Genomic DNA, 17,765 nt, shown 5'->3' with positions numbered 1-17,765 from the left:
AGTTAGCAATAGGCTACCAACTATATACCTTTAGCCTACCCAGGTTGCTTATACAGTAGTAATTATTTTTTGCAACATCATTGATCAAAAACTTCATTTTTTTTTCAAGTACACAAAAAGTGATCTTGATCTTCAAGATCGCATAGTTTGATGATCTTGATCTTCAAGATCACCTATTCAATACTGGTGATCTTTCCCATCTCTGGCTATATCATAACTCAAAACCTAGAGCTGATGCGGAAAAAATGATCACATTTTTATAATCAACTTTTCAAATATAGCCAAAAACAGGTATAACATTCCAGGTTCCAACAAAAGAAGTTCTTTTGTTTATCTGTGTAATTTAATAAAGCAAATTTATCGAACCTGGATTGTAGCAAGAAAGTCCACAGATATCATCACATCGACATCTCTTGCGCGATCCTTTGCAATCGGCTGTTGTCCTGCATTTATTCTCGCACTCTCTGCCGTCTTCAAGCCGCGACAGATCTCGATCAGGACAGTCCTGACAGTCAGACAATCCCACTGTAGAGCAAATTTTTATGGAAATTTAATCAATTAATTTCGTCCATGAAGACTTCTTATCTTTTTGCTTTATTTTCTGGACATTATTGTTGTTCTTTCACAAAGAATTTGGACAATAACGTAAATAAAAAAAAATAATTAAAAGAACAACAAACTGAAAAAGATTGCATAAATTATGACATCAGCAAAAGATATTCATTTTGTTTATTATTCATGAAAGCACCAAACACACTTATCATAAATAAGACCAACAGTAGGGAGGGCCGTCGGAAACAGATCGCTTAGCAACTCAAGTTTCTTAGGAGGTTCGTTGAGTAAATGACGGAATCGAAAACCATTTTTTAATTGAACGTCAGGAAGACGGTGCACAACCATGTGCGAGTTTAAATTAATAAGGGCCTGGGGCACTCTTAGATAGGGGAGCCCGTGAAAAAAAGTTGTTTGCTCCGAAGGCGCGTAAAACCATAGATATCTTACATATAGATATGCAACTCAGTGGTGCGTAACAATGTTTGAAGGCTAACAGCGTAGCTATGGCTGTATGCATTGACTTCAAACTTGGCACAGCAAAACAACTTTATTTTTAATATATTTTTTGGATTTTGTTTAAATAAAACTTTCTTTGTTTTCAAGTTGACGTATGGATTGCTTGTGATGACGTCACATTCTCGTTCCGCATGAACTGCTTTATGGAGATTCTGGCGATTGAAAACAAATCACAGTCACAGAGGGTACATCTAAATACCCATTGTCAGGCATTGTCGGGCATTGTCAGTCATTGTCGGCCATTGTTGGCTTTTTGGGGGGTCGTGGAGCATTTTCAGGGGTTGTCGAACATTTTCAGGGGTTTCAGGTATTGTAGAGTAGGCTAACTACTTTCAGGCATTGTTGGAATTTCTAGGCATTGTGCAGGATTTCCAAGCATTGTCGATCATTATCAGTGGTTGACAGGCTTGTGAGGCAGTGTCGAACATTTTCAGGCATTATCAAACGTATTTAGGGGTCGTCGAGCATTTTTAGGGGTTGTCAGGCATTGTGGAGTAGCTACTTTCAGGCATTGTTGGGATTTCCAGGCATTGTCGATCAATATCAGTGTTTGACAGGTTTGGTAGTCATTATGGAACATTTTCAGGCATTGTCGAACATTTTCAGGGGTTGTCGAGCATTTGCAGGGGTTGTCAGGCATTTTAGAGTAGCTACTTTCAGGCATTGTCTATAATTTAAAGACATTGTCTATAATTTAAAGGCATTATCTAGGATTTCCAAGCATTGTCGATCAATATCAGTGTTTGACAGGTTTGGTAGTCATTATGGAACATTTTCAGGGATTGTCGAACACTTTCAGGGATTGTCGAGCATTTTCAGGGGTTGTCAGGCATTGTAGAGTAGCTACTTTCAGACATTTGTTGGGAATTTCCAGGCATTGTCTTGGATTTCCAGGCATTGTCGATTATTATCAGTGGTTGACAGGATTGTTAGTCATTATGGAACATTTTCAGGGCTTGTCGAGCATTTTCAGGGGTTGTCAGGCATTGTAGAGTAGCTACTTTCAGGCATTGTTGGGAATTTCCAGGCATTGTCTAGGATTTCCAAACATTGTCGATCATTATTAGTGGTTGACGGGTTTGTCAGGCATTGTCGAACATTTTCAGGGGTTGTCTAGCATCGACAATGTCTGGAAATCCTAGACAATGCCTTGAAATTACCGACAATGCCTGAAAGTATCTACTCTGCAATGCCTGACAACCCCTGAAAATGCTCGATAACCCCTGAAAATTTTCGACAATGCCTGAAAATGTTCTATAATGTCTAACAATCCTGTCAACCACTGATAATGATCGACAATGCGTGGAAATCCTAGACAATGCCTGGAAATTATCAACAATGCCTGAAAGTAGCTACTCTACAATGCCTGACAACCCCTGAAAATGCTCAACAGCCCCTGAATATTTTCGACAATCCCTGAAAACGTTCGACAATGCCTAACAAGCCTGTCAATCACTGATAATGATGGACAATGCCTGGAAATCCTAGACAATTGGTGGAAATTATCGACAATGCCTGAAAGTAGCTACTCTACAATGCTTGACAACCCCTGAAAATGTAAAACAATGCCTGAAAATGTTCTATAATGACTAACAAACCTGTCAACCACTGATAATAATCGACAATGCCTGGAAATCCTAGACAATGCCTGGAAATTATCAACAATGCCTGAAAGTAGCTACTCTACAATGCCTGACAACCCCTGCAAATGCTCGACTACCCCTGAAAATGTTCGACAATGCCTGAAAATGTTCTATAATTACTAACAATCCTGTCAACCACTGATAATGATCGACAATGCCTGGAAATCCTAGACAATGCTTGGAAATTCCCAACAATGCCTGAAAGTAGCTACTCTACAATGCCTGACAATCTCTGAAAATGCTGGACAACCCCTGAAAATGTTCGACAATGCTTGAAAATGCTCTATAATGCCTAACAAACCCGTCAACCACTGATAATAATCGACAATGCTTGGAAATCCTAGACAATGCCTTTAAATTATAGACAATGCCTTTAAATTATAGACAATGCCTTTAAATTATAGACAATGCCTGAAAGTAGCTACTCTACAATGCCTGACAAGCCCTGAAAATGCTCGACAACCCCTGAAAATGTTTGACAATGCCTGAAAATGTTCTATAATGCCTAACAAACCCGTCAACCACTGATAATGATCAACAATACTTGGAAATTCCCAACAATGCCTGAAAGTAGCTACTCTACAATGACTGAAAGTAGCTACTCTACAATGCCTGACAACCCTTGAAAATGCTCGACAACCCCTAGAAATGCTTCACAACCCCCAAAAAACCGACAATGCCCGACATTGCCCGACAATGCCCGACAATGTCTGACAATGCCCAACAATGCCTGACAATGGGTATTTAGAGGTACCGTTTGGTAGCCTAGTTATGGTGTGTACCAAACATTAAAATTGTTTTGGTTTGGCGGTTGGATCCGTGATGCTAATGAAGCTGTCTCAGCAGTGGAGAGGATGCCCCCTGCCCTCAAATTTTCTCTGGATGGGGGCAATGGTGCCCTATTAAGGTCATGTAAGCTACTGCAAATTTTGCAATATACGCTAACAACTTCTGCTATTCGCTTTTAGCCAAATTATAGGGCGTATAGCCTACAGTAGGCTCACACAAATTATCCCGTGGACACATTTTATACTTTGCAGCAGATTGTGATGCTATGCATGTGAAATTTACCTTTCGTTTCTTGTTCAAGCTATTGCAATTATGCATCTGTCTCACATTTCGACTTTTATGGCTAATAGCGGAAAACGAACGAGTTGCCCAGCATTATCTGTATATCTCATTCTAAAACTCTCGTCCTAAAATTGTTCCGGCGCCCCTCTATCTCAGGTTTGTAAACTGCCTACAACAAGCTTTAATGAGTCACTGGAAATAAGCTTAAATGATAGTTCCAACGATCATGAAACAGAAGTTGCATAACCTACGTGAAGAAAGATTATTGTCTTGATTTTTCATAGTAGGCTATTCTGTGAAAACTTGAAATATACGCCAAACAAGATATTCCAAAGGAGCTCAAAAGCCACCACTCGCCAAGCTCAAACCGTACAATAATAGCCTACCATAGATACGCTAGCCAAGCTGGCAACCTTGATTGTTGATTGTGTCCATAAAGTCAGTCGAGCGTGACGTTAATTCCACGATTGCTGAGTTGCATATCTATATGTAAGATATCTATGGTAAAACTATACAAGGTAACTTGAAAGTCACCCACACCGTTGCTAATGCTTTTACGCCAAGCTCAGTCGCCACCTTGTGACTAAAAATTAACCTTGAAAGAAAAAGGAGACATCTTGCAGAGATTTCAAAGGCTGAGAGAAAATAATTAGAATAACACAAAATCACATTTTTTCCCGTCGGAGGGCCCTTCAAAAAGGGGGTCCGGGGCAACTGCACGCTCTCCCCCCCCAAATCCGGACCTGTGCACAACACGGTCCAATTAATCAGTAAATCACCCTATTTCTGGGATATTACCCCCACCAGTGGTGACGCTCTCCGAAATTTCACCCCACTGAAAGAAGAAAATCATGAAGAAGGAGGACACGGGAGATTACAAGAAGGAAATGGAGCTATCTACGATTTCGCCACAGTGGCGATCATTACGCGTGAGGGAGTGATCAAGAAAATTCTAAAGGAATGGGCCATGGTTAAAATGAAGAATAAAATCCTCACAGCAAGAAAGACGGCTGAATGAAAAACTTCATTGAAGGCCAGTCTTTGCCTCCACACTCTTTTCGACGTCGTTGACGACAAATTGCTGCACTCACGCGAGGTTGATTTCATTAAGGACCAATGCGCGGAGCTGGCATTGGTTTCATTGGATTGGGAGGCGGTGAAATCTGAGAAGAGGGACAAGCGGAAAGAGCAACTGCTTTCGAGAGAGAAGCGGAAAAACGAGAGGAAGAACGCGAAGAATGTACTCACGACTCGGATGACGACAATACAGAAGAAACTCCCAGAAGGCGCTTCCTTTCAGAGTGCTCGATCGGCAGAGAAGAACTCGAACAAGAGCAGGAGCGATGCACTTTCGATCCGCATAAAGTTGCGCGTGCGGCCGAAAGGTATAGAATTCCGAGTCTAGCAGCAGCTGCCCTCGCAACCGCAACATTACTGGACACAAAAAGATGATTTAAATCCGACGATGATAGTCAACAAAAGCAAGCTCGTTCGTGCACGAAAACGGCTCCGTTTAGAGACGAATCACTTCGCTTCCAGTTCCTTCGGCACAACAGTTAGATTTGACAACAGTTTATTTTGACGACAGAAAGGATAAAATCCTTACATTGAATGGCATAACTGGCTATCGTCAAAAATCAATCGAAGACCACTACGTGATGCTAAAATACCCATGATCTGAATATATCTACCACGTTTCGATTCAAGGGCGTTCAACTTGGAAAAATATTGCCAAAACGATGTTGGCTGCTCTTGAAGTCAAAGGAACTGACGTGAAAGGCATTCGATTCGTTGGCTGCGACGGAACTGCTGTCAATACAAGTAAGCACACAGGGCCATTACTACCATTGAGAAACATATCGGGAGTACGGTGCAATAATCGATTTGCCAGTTTCACCTCAACGAACTCCTGACGGGAAACCATCAGGACCGCAAACCTTCAAAGGATTTATCAGCCGTGTCGTCGCTAATGATAAGTGCAAAATGGGAGAATTTGCAGTCGTCGAGTACGAGAAGGCAAAATCCAACCTGACGGAAGTCGATGAGATGATGGAAGTTAGCGGCGATCAAAAGTATCTGCTCGATATCGTGTTGGTCATCAAAGGAAGTCTGCCTCCATAAAGCATTCGATTCCGTGATCCAGGAAAACAAGATCATTCACGATGGGTGACTCTCGTTTCAAGGATATGCCGACTTTATATCTCGGAGCCAAAACCAACAGAGGCGCTGATAGACAAGACGACGTACATCGTGAAAGTTTACGCTCCCATGTGTTTTACTATCAAGCGAAACAAGAAGATTCACTTTGCTGCTCAGTCCTTTTTTCGGTTGGTTAAGCTGAATTGCTATCTGACAGGCCAATCAATAAATATCATCCACAGTTGCCTACAAACAAAGGCCTTCGCTGCTCATCCGGAGAATGTAGTGTTGGCCCTTCTGCATGACGAATCTAAGCCAATGCGTAAGATGGTACTGCTATTTTGCATTCATCAAATGCTGGCATTTGCACAACAATCTAACCTCTTAGTGTTATTTATTAAAAAGAATCAATTTCGCTATAGTAATAGCATCTTCAGCTATCACATGTAAAAAAGAAAATTTGAAAATACGTAAAACCAACAAATAAAGCAAACTCCGATATTATCAACATGCATAAAATTCTATTCTAAATAGATGGTTACATAAAATTAAAATTAAAATCAAAACCTGCAAGCCTAAATCTTAAACTGGTGTTCTGCCACGATTTTCAACACTATACTGGTACAAAATTCAAGAACACATGAACATTATCATCCATCAAGTAAATTACAATCGTTCAACCAGACGAATACAAAGAAAAACGCAATTTAGATTACAGTCCACTGCCATAAGCTCGCAGTTCAACGGATCCAGAAAGTAAAGGACGAGTACACAGGTGGGATACGTCGTTTCCAAATTCCTAAACTAAACTTTGCGCACACAGATTTGACAACAAACTCGTTGCTCCGGTGGAGCGAGTGGAAACTCATTGAGCCACCAATCTACGCGAGTTCAGTATCCAACAGCTCACAGAACTTTTTGTCGAGACCGATGTTCCTATATCGATTGACAGTTTTCCGTGCAGCACACAAGCAGTTGAGCGCGCAATCAAACTTGTCACCGAAGTAAGCGATGAAGTCATCGGCCATGACAGCAGACATGAGCTTATTCTGAGGCTAACTGCTGCTCGCTCACAACGTTCACGTTTTGAGTCAAAAAAATATTACGTTCTGTGATTGTTTTTGACTGTTTTCGTCGTTTTGTGTATTTTCTATTTTTTTAATTATTTAACAATTTTTTTTTTTTAAGAAAAAATGTTTTTTTATTTTATTTGGGTAATATTGACTTTTTGTGCGGCGTTTTCCCGCGGCCCAATCTAAAAAAAAATTTCACATTATTTGTTTGTGACTGAAGCCTCCTATCTGAGCCGAGTTGCTAAGTGATTTGACAAAAAAAGTGCATTGACGGCCCTCCCTAAGCAACAGTATTATGAAAACTTACCAACAGCAAGGGCGACCAACACAACCAACGACTGCCACATGGCACAAATTATATTTATGCAATGTTGAGGTCCTATTGGCTATCTGAAAAATAAAAGTTTAGTTCTTTCAACCGAAGTGTTTTTTAAAACAAGGTCAAGGACTATTTGATTATTCCATAAATGCGTTTATGGAAACTGTAGCACAAGGTCAGCTTTGTCTGGGTCGTGTTACTAACTGGGTGAGTTCTATGGAAACTGTTGCACAAGGTCAGCTTTGTCTGAGTCGTGTTACTAACTGGGTGAGTTTTATGGAAACTGTTGCACAAGGTCAGCTTTGTCTGAGTCGTGTTACTAACTGGGTTAGTTCTATGGAAACTGTTGCACAAGGTCAGCTTTGTCCGAGTCGTGTTACTAACTGGGTGAGTTCTATGGAAACTGTTGCACAAGGTCAGCTTTGTTTGAGTCGTGTTACTAACTGGGAGAGTTTGTCTGAGTCGTGTTACTAACTGGGTGAGTTTTGTTTTCAAAATCTGTAAACAAATTCATAGGCCTGCCAAAACTTAATCAACCTTGGAAGCATCGTTTTGCAACTTTCGTATTAAATTATTGCTCACAGAATAAATGACATGCGATATTGTATGGTGACGTCTTGCATTACGTTATCACTTGTCTAGTTATATTGAATCAAAATACAAAATCGTGAGTTCGAACATCACCATTGGTTCAGCTGTTCATCTTCATTTGTTCATTTTTAGCTGTTCATCGGCTTTCTCGTAATTTATATTTCAAGTTGTGTAGCTTGTTTTCGTTCGCAGTGATGGAGAGCGGCGGTGACTCATGGAACGTTGTATGTACGACACGTGGCATTGTGGCATTTAAACCACGTTCAAACCAACAAAGAATGCCAGATGTATTGGGTTGCACTTCAAAATGGCGTTAGAACTAATTTGGTGGAAATAATGTTACTCAACGGACACAGTTTAACCGATCCAAACAACAACATTGCGCTCTTACATGAATGACGTATTCAACGTGTCAAAATGACGTCATCATGATGTACTCAAGGGTTGGATACAACAGTAAATCATCTTACGATCAAGAAACTTGTCAAAAGTTTTTTTAGTTAAAGTTATAAATCTGATTTATGGTAAAATAGATTTGTGTAAGATATTTTCTCTTCACTGCATAAGTTTTGAAGTTCACGTGTTTACGAGAGGCAATATATTGATAAATGCCCTTCTTTGACGGCATAGTAGCTTTACCCTGGCGATTGATCAACCGCAATTGATGTACTGGAAAGTTGCTTAGCTTAAAACAATATAGAAAAAACACTTTATTTTGGAAAACATTTTGGTGATTTCATATGCCCTTGCAAAACACGGTGGCTCCAAGTTTATTGTGACGTAACAATTTATTGAAATCATCGCCCCTTGGGATCTTAGTTTATCGCGTACGGAAACAACATTCCATGATTCATCGAAAATATTGTGTTCGATTTGTTGCTTCTTTATTATAATTTGGGAATTTCAAAACATGTAAAAATTTATCTTAAATAAGCCCACTTGTGCCTGAAATATTATCAGACAGTTTGTAGCCAACGTTGGGCAAAAGTTCTGTTCATCTGTGAACTTGGGTTGTTTTGTCAGCCAGTTCGGACTTATTTAGTAAGTCGAGATTTGTAGAATTCGGGCAAGCAGCTTTAAAGAGATTGCTTCATGTGAGTACCGTACAAATTGATTGCTAATTTGTAAATTTAGCCTTTACTACTGTATGTGTTAATAGTCTGACGTATCTAAGCTGAACATATCTATCACTATCAGTTTTGTACGCGCTGTGTTCACTTGTAAAAGGGCTTACTTAATGACACAGCTTTATTGTGCATGATCTACGTATTTTCGACGTATCGTAACGCGTTAATTTCATTTGTTATAGCTGAATTGTAACCGCATTGGAATCCTGTGTAAAGAATTTCAGACTGTTGCTGTTGTCGCAATTCACCGGCTTACTTGGCAAAAATTGGTATGGACATTTTAATTATGTGGAATTTATTGCTGATTTAATTCACACTATCTGTCCGTGAAGCGCTAAAGGTCGACGCATATTCACGATGGATGTAGCAATGTAAGAAACTCACATTAATCATTATTGCCTTGTACTGTAGTTTTAGGCAAATGCGTGATTTGTGCTTTTATGTTATTTCAGAAAACGACTTCTTTGATCACACTCCTGTTCTGATCACTCGGGATTGTGGTTTGAGAGACTGTTGGCAAAAACGTCAAGTATCATTGTTATTTCGCTCCAATTTAATAAACCATTTCCATCTATATTCGACAACAGTCGGATTGCCTTTGCGGTCGAGCCTAGTGATATAGGAGAATATCACATTAGTTTTCAATTTTCTTGCCGTGGGTCGGCAGATTTGTTTTCGTTATTCCTATTGCCTTTGGTAGGCAATATTAGTTTTCAATTTCTTGCCGTGGGTCGGCAGTATTTGTTTTTGTGTCTTATTGCCTGTGGTAGGCAATATTAGTTTTCAATTTGTCGCCGTGGGTCGGCAAAGTAGTTTTCTTTATTTCTTGTTGCCTGTGTTAGGCAATAATTAGTTTCACTCTCTTGCCGTAGGTCGGCAGATTTGCTGTTTATTTCCCCTTGCCCTCTGTAGGCAAATTAGTTTCTCGTGCCCTAAAGTCGGCGCACTAGTTTTCGTGTTTCTTTTGCCTATTAGTAGGCAATTATTTCTAGTGTCGTTGCTGACTATCTGTTCACTGTTTTGCAAATTGCTTATCAAGAAACTGTCCTTGGATAGGTGATTTTTAGGCTTCCCATTCCTTTGCTACTTTATTATCCTTCGTAGACTTGTGCCAATATTTGCGGTTGATTACTTCTCATCTTTTACATTGAAACTTTCTGCAGTAAGCAAAGATGTCTCAAACAACAGAAACTCCAATTGAGCAGGAAAATCCATCTTCTGAGGAAACCCAGAACCTTCCATCGGTTTCAGCGTCAGGTTCGCCGGAAACTCATGTCGAGGAATTCTCTCTGGACAAAGCAACGCGAGAAGACAAAAGGTTAGCTTCTTGGTTTGTTTTATGCCAGAAAGCTGCAAAAGCTAAGAGTGTCGTAGAATTTAAAAACGCTGAAGAATCGTTTCAGCGAGTTTATGACCGGCTGCTACCAATGATGGAAGATCACTTAAAAACTTTTAAATACGCAAATGATGACTTTTGCGAACTAGAGGCGATGAAGCAGGCTTGGATTCAAAGGAAATTAGACATTAGCGTTGCTCGAGCAGAACTGAGCGCCGAACCCGAGCCGCATGTCGAACGTTCAGCTTTGCGAGAAACGCCAGCGGCTAGTGTGGTGTATAGTCGCCGATCAAAGAGATCTAGCCGCTCTCGCTCTTCCTGTAGCACGTCTGTCAGTGAAAGGCAGAGAACGGAGGCGGCGCTAGCCAAGAAGCTTGCCGAACTTAAGTTGAAAAGCATAGAAGAAGAGCAAAGATTGCGAGATCAAGAATCTCAGCTGCGAGCTCAAGAATCTCAGCTGCGAGCTCAACAAGAATCTCAGCTGCGGGCCCAAGAATCTCAGTTACAAGCAGATAGGGAACGATTCGAGGCCAAATTGGCTGTCGAGACAGCAAAAGCGCAGTTAGAAGTTTTGGACCAGTCTGAAGAATGCAGACGGTCCACGTCTCTAGCCAGCTTATGCGAGGACCATGTGGATTCTGGCACACCGAGGGTGCCGGACTGCCAGCCTGGTCTTGCGCTACCTGGTAGAGGGGGTGCCAGCATGCATGTGGGTCAGGTGGATCTCGGTACAGGAAAGGTGCCGGAATTCCAGCCTGACCGTGCGGTGACTGAAGTAGATAAAACTGTTCGCTTTCAGCCCTCGGATTCTGAAATTTTGCCTTGCATCGTGAAAGCTGTTGGCGAGGGCATGTGCATGCCTAAGCCAGAGCACATGACATTTTCAGGCGAGCCAATTGAGTATTGGACCTTTATTCGTCATTTCGAGACCCACTTGGAGAGTCGAGCTCACACCGATGGAATGCGAATGACTCTACTATTGCAGCAGTGCCGAGGTAAAGCCAAGCACTTGATCGAGCATTGTTCGATTATCGACTCCAGTGGAGGATACGCAGAAGCGAGGAAACTTCTGCACGACAATTATGGCGTGCCCCATATTGTCGCTAGGTCTTTCGTTACAAGGCTTACGGGAAGGCCTGATATAAAGAGCGAAGACGCGTTGGGCATGCGCGATTATTCCCAACTCTTACGTCAGTGTTCACTGGTGCTAGGGAAGCTCGAAAACTTGGGCGACCTTAACACAGTGGATACCATGGTGATGCTGGCTGCCAAGTTGCCGATGGAAACGCAGAAGGGCTGGAGGCGCCGCACTGCTAACATTATGCTGCAGTCAGGGAGGCAAGCTACATTTAACGACTTTGTAGGGTTTGTGGAAGAAGAATCGAGAGTATTAAACGCTTTTGGAGGTTTACTATGCAGGTCGGTGAAACGAGATCAAAGGGTCCCTGCCAGCCCCCGATATACCCAGAAGAGCTCTTGTTCTGCCGTTGAAGCGACGGTTGCTTCACGGCCGAGGATGGCATGCTACCTTTGCAACGGACCGCATCCAATAGGTAGATGCAATGAATTTCTGAAAAAGTCAATTTCTAATCGCAGGGACTTCATCAGACATAAAGGAAGGTGTTACAACTGTTTTAGCGACAAACACGTTGTCAGGTCTTGTGATAGACCACCGGCTTGCACAGTAACGGGTTGTGGACGTCGCCACAACACTCTGCTGCACGAGGAAATGAGACCTACTGGCTCGAGGCAGCAGATTGACTTTTCACAAAGTCCCAGTAACAATGATCAAACCATAGAAAATAGCAATAATGGCAGGCCAGCCACCATTGCTAAGTGCGAAACGCTGCCTGAGCAAAGGGATAATTTCTTTTTCTGCGTTATCCCGGTCAAGGTTTATTACGAGAATAAATGCTTGACCGTTAACGCATTTCTAGACACCGGAAGTGACACCACGTTTTGCACCACGTCACTGGTCAAGAAATTGGGTTTAAGAGGTCAGCCAGACAGAATACAATTGACAACTGTAGGTCAAATGCCGAGATCGGTCGATTGTCGAAAATTAGATTTTAGAATTCGGCCACTAGATGACACTGATGAGCTGGATATAAGAGAAGCGGTGTCGCTGGACGATTTGGCGTTCAGAAACAATCGTCCTTTAACAGATTCAGATATAGAAGCATGGCCTCACCTGAAGGGTATCCAGTTCCCTCACCTGGATACTGAAGAGGTTTCCTTACTAATAGGCACTGACGTTCCATATGCTCATAGACATCTGGATTCGAGGTATGGAGGGAGAAGAGATCCCTGTGCATTAAAGACTCCTTTAGGATGGAGCGTGATTGGACCCGGAATCAAGCGGGCAAACTCAAAGCAGGCAATGGTTAATCTAATAAGCCAATATCAGGTACAGAACTTTCCGATAATCTTCAGGGACGTAAATTTCCCTACTTCAGTGAAGGACAGAAAGGTCCGTGATAATGAGCGCGCGGATGCGGCACGGTACCTCTCTCATGACCCAGTGCTCGACCAAAATAAGTCAGACGCAGAACAAATTGTTTCTGATTGTGTGGCCCAACATAGAGGAACGCCATTAGACAATGTATTGATGCAAGGGCCATTGTACCAGCCCGATGTAGACGAATGGAGGGAGCGGTTCCCTCAACTCTTTGAATTGCAGAGTTCCACTTTGCAACATTGTTTAAAGCCATTGCAGTTAGGTAGGGTGAGCATAGACCGACTGCATTACTTTTCCGACGCTTCCAGTCAAAATTACGGCGCGATTTCGTATCCGCACTTTGTTAATGATAACTTTACAGACACCTTGAGTGTAGAAGGACGCTTGGAGAATACAGCGAGTCCTTGCAATGTCAAACATCCAATCATTCTTTCGTGTTCAAGTCAAACTAAAATTTCGTTTATTTTGAAGCAGAATCTCGATGTTGGTCATGCAGGAATAGCACACACTTGGACGTCTTTGCATGAGCGGTTTTACTTCTTCAAGGATTCCGCCGCTGTGCGGAAGATCGTTAGCAGCTATGTGACAACAGGAGAACAGAAGATGACTGATCTACCTGATGTTTGTCTACGCTCTGAGGAGCCTCTTTTCAGTTCTGTCGGAATCGACTACTTCGGACCCTTCATGGTTAAGCAGGGAAGGAGCATGGTAAAAAGGTATGGATGCATTTTCACTTGCTTAACTATGAGGGCAGTCCACTTAAAGATTGCCTATGACATGTCTACTGACACATTTCTCAATGCCTTTCGACGGTTTGCTGCCAGACGGGGAAATCCTAAGGAAGTGTTTAGTGATAATGGCACCAATTTTGTCGGTGCACATCGCGTATTAAAGGATTGTTTGAGATCTTTACAGGACCCCAGCATTGAACAATACTTTCGACGAAAAGCCATGAGGTGGAATTTCAATCCACCAGGGGCGTCTCACTTCGGAGGCGTCTGGGAACGAATGATCCGCTCGGTTCGACGGATTCTCGACTTTATGCTCTCCAAGTTCGGCACACTGACGGACGACACGCTGAACACCTTCATGATTGAAGTGGAAAACATCCTGAACTCACGACCGCTGGTTCCAGTGAACTACAATTCGACGGATCAACAACCACTGACACCAAATCATTTATTACGACACAATTTGGAGAGTGATCCTCCAATGCTTTCCGTGAAGGCAAACGAAAAAGACTGCTATGCGCGACGACAATGGCGAAGAGTTCATTTCCTAGCCGATGAGTTCTGGCGAAGGTGGAAAAAGGAGTATTTACCGACAATCGCTTTGAGACAAAAATGGCCAGACCGAAAATGCAACTTCGAGACGAATGACGTCGTCTTAATTGTTGACGATAATTTTCCACGACGACGTTGGACTATGGGAAGAATCATTCATACATATCCAGATAAGCACGGAGTAGTGCGACAAGTAGATGTTCGAGTCGGTACCGGCATCCTGAGAAGGCCGATTGCAAAGCTGTGTCTTATCTGCAAGCCAGCCGAGGTCTCAGATGATCCTGCTATCGACACAAATACTGTATAGATCAAAGCAGTGCAAGAACTGCATTTTCATGCGCTTCTACGAAGCAATTGCCTGGATCTGAGGGCAAATAATAGACGCTTTGCTGATTTTATGAACGCTTTGCTGATCCGTTGCTGTGGGAACCCGATGTACCGGAAGTCAATTGTGGATTGTATTTTCGCGGTATCTACGCATTGCCGTTCCTGCATGCGGTGTGGAGACAACAATGAGTAGATACATAATGTTTCGTATCTGTGTTTTATGCCTCGCTTCAGTATTACAGCCGTAGAGTTTTTGCCCTTTGTAATTGCGAAAATATCTTGTTTCACATTAAAAATAGGCTTGTATATTTTTCCTATTTTTGGAGGGAGTGTAAGATATTTTCTCTTCACTGCATAAGTTTTGAAGTTCACGTGTTTACGAGAGGCAATATATTGATAAATGCCCTTCTTTGACGGCATAGTAGCTTTCTCCTGGCGATTGATCAACCGCAATTGATGTACTGGAAAGTTGCTTAGCTTAAAACAATATAGAAAAAACACTTTATTTTGGAAAACATTTTGGTGATTTCGTATGCCCTTGCAAAACACGGTGGCTCCAAGTTTATTGTGACGTAACAATTTATTGAAATCATCGCCCCTTGGGATCTTAGTTTATCGCGTACGGAAACAACATTCCATGATTCATCGAAAATATTGTGTTCGATTTGTTGCTTCTTTATTATAATTTGGGAATTTCAAAACATGTAAAAATTTATCTTAAATAAGCCCACTTGTGCCTGAAATATTATCAGACAGTTTGTAGCCAACGTTGGGCAAAAGTTCTGTTCATCTGTGAACTTGGGTTGTTTTGTCAGCCAGTTCGGACTTATTTAGTAAGTCGAGATTTGTAGAATTCGGGCAAGCAGCTTTAAAGAGATTGCTTCATGTGAGTACCGTACAAATTGATTGCTAATTTGTAAATTTAGCCTTTACTACTGTATGTGTTAATAGTCTGACGTATCTAAGCTGAACATATCTATCACTATCAGTTTTGTACGCGCTGTGTTCACTTGTAAAAGGGCTTACTTAATGACACAGCTTTATTGTGCATGATCTACGTATTTTCGACGTATCGTAACGCGTTAATTTCATTTGTTATAGCTGAATTGTAACCGCATTGGAATCCTGTGTAAAGAATTTCAGACTGTTGCTGTTGTCGCAATTCACCGGCTTACTTGGCAAAAATTGGTATGGACATTTTAATTATGTGGAATTTATTGCTGATTTAATTCACACTATCTGTCCGTGAAGCGCTAAAGGTCGACGCATATTCACGATGGATGTAGCAATGTAAGAAACTCACATTAATCATTATTGCCTTGTACTGTAGTTTTAGGCAAATGCGTGATTTGTGCTTTTATGTTATTTCAGAAAACGACTTCTTTGATCACACTCCTGTTCTGATCACTCGGGATTGTGGTTTGAGAGACTGTTGGCAAAAACGTCAAGTATCATTGTTATTTCGCTCCAATTTAATAAACCATTTCCATCTATATTCGACAACAGTCGGATTGCCTTTGCGGTCGAGCCTAGTGATATAGGAGAATATCACAATTTGTAACGCAAATATATAAGCTAATGTTGCAAATTGAGGTTGATTTTACTTGGTTTGGTGGGTTAGTTGGTGTGGTTAATAATGTTAAAGACAATAGCTAACGTTGCAAGTTGCCATGTAGGTGAGATTCATTGTTATTTAGATGACAGTAATCAGCATTCTGTTATTTGTGGCATTTTGTTGCTAATGAATGAATTGAAGTTAGCTTTGCAAAAGAAAAATCGCTTTCGATAGAAAATGCAAGTGGAAAATTTTCAAGCTAAGCTAACAACGCTCATGTTGAGAATGTGTAGCAAACAAGACGTGATAACTACAAGAAAATATTGCGTTTGGGAATCAAATAGTGACTGCAATGTAAGAGGTTTGAGCAAGCTGTGGCATTGCCAAACCATGAAAGGTTAATAGTTATAGGAAACGATCTAGCTTTGGCGTTTGTCAGATGATAATTTCACGTAAGTAAAGAGGGAATTTTAGTGGCAACTGCAACTCGTCAATTGACTTGTTGTGGCAACTTGAGGTGAAATGTTTTCATTTAGTCCAGTCAAGCAGTACTGATATCTCTATTTTAACTGTTATAGAGAATTGATTAGTGCTGCAGAAAAAGAATGAGCCACGAAACTTACAATGAAAACAAGTAACCTGGTAAACTACCTCAGGTTCAACACTGTTAACTAGTGTAGCACTTACAGGAATTAACATACATGAAGAAATGTTACATTAAATTCTATGCGAGAATCAGATATAACAAATAAATTAAAATTACACTTCTTTCGCACAATAGTAGAAAGCGGGTCGGCCTCTAGCTCTGAACGTTGGAACGTAACTAAACATATGTGGATTGGTCTCGACGACTGCTATGTCAAAATGGCGGTTCACCTCTATTATTCGGGCATCAAAGCACGGTATTAAAATGAGGTCTGCGAGCAAAATTACAGATGATATCGTACCAGGTTACAAGTTAAAACATGAAGTAATAAACAAGCAATCAAAGATTGAGTCTGTACAAAGAAACAGTATTCAGAAATTAGGACCGAGACAACAGTAAGATCTAACTGTGTGATCCAAACAACAACAACATGGTCAAGCAACCTTCGGTTACAGAGACAAGGATAGAGTGATGAAATTCTCTGCATATTTTGAAATTAATGACTTCTGCGAAATACGATCGAACACTAGTATTATATTATGCGAGTAGCATTAATATGGGTTTATAGAGATTCTTTGTTGGGTGGGTTTACAGAGGTTTGTTTATATCCGGTATCCTAAGCATTTTGCAAACCGGAGTACTTTTAAGGGAGAAGAACAAAAAAAGTTCTTGAAAGTTATAAATTTCTTCCTTTTTTTAAGACGTGTCTTTTTATAGGGCCCCCGCTTCTCATTAATGGGTGTAAATTATTCTTTCAATGGCCTTATCTGTCACTCAACAGTAGCATGTCACTCTCAGAGCAATGTAAACAAATACTCTGAATAAATGCTATGTCAATGACATCACTGGTGCTGACGTCATGATGGCACAGTGACATAGATGTCAATTTAAAATGAGCTAACTTTTTTCAAAGCTCCATTTTACTTGGTAGCAATTAACCTTGTAAGAACAAGCATGAAACCATCTCTATGCTATGTGCCTGAACCATGGCTTACTATATTACAGGCCTAACAGACGTGCGCCGCCAGCCAAAAACTGGAGGCAAGCTTCTCTTTTATGTATAGAGAATGGCAACCCTGATTGTCTGGTCCAAAAATGTGTGTGTGTTTGAAAATTGAAAGTGCTA

General features: G+C 41.2%; 1 protein-coding gene across 1 annotated transcript; it reads left to right on the top strand.

Annotated features, from left to right (window-relative positions):
- The first annotated feature begins 10,206 nt into the window (after positions 1 to 10,206).
- On the top strand, positions 10,207 to 15,965 carry LOC145778184 (uncharacterized). The gene is made up of 2 exons (XM_082589626.1): positions 10,207 to 15,626; positions 15,810 to 15,965. The coding sequence occupies exon 1, from the start codon at positions 10,207 to 10,209 to the stop codon at positions 14,416 to 14,418; it is 4,212 nt and encodes a 1,403-aa protein (XP_082445752.1). The 3' UTR covers positions 14,419 to 15,626; positions 15,810 to 15,965.
- Positions 15,966 to 17,765: the final 1,800 nt, after the last annotated feature.

This window comes from Aplidium turbinatum, chromosome 1 (genome assembly GCF_918807975.1).
Source record: "Aplidium turbinatum chromosome 1, kaAplTurb1.1, whole genome shotgun sequence".
In the NCBI taxonomy this organism is placed as follows: domain Eukaryota; kingdom Metazoa; phylum Chordata; class Ascidiacea; order Aplousobranchia; family Polyclinidae; genus Aplidium; species Aplidium turbinatum.
This window is presented reverse-complemented; position numbering and strand designations above follow the sequence as displayed.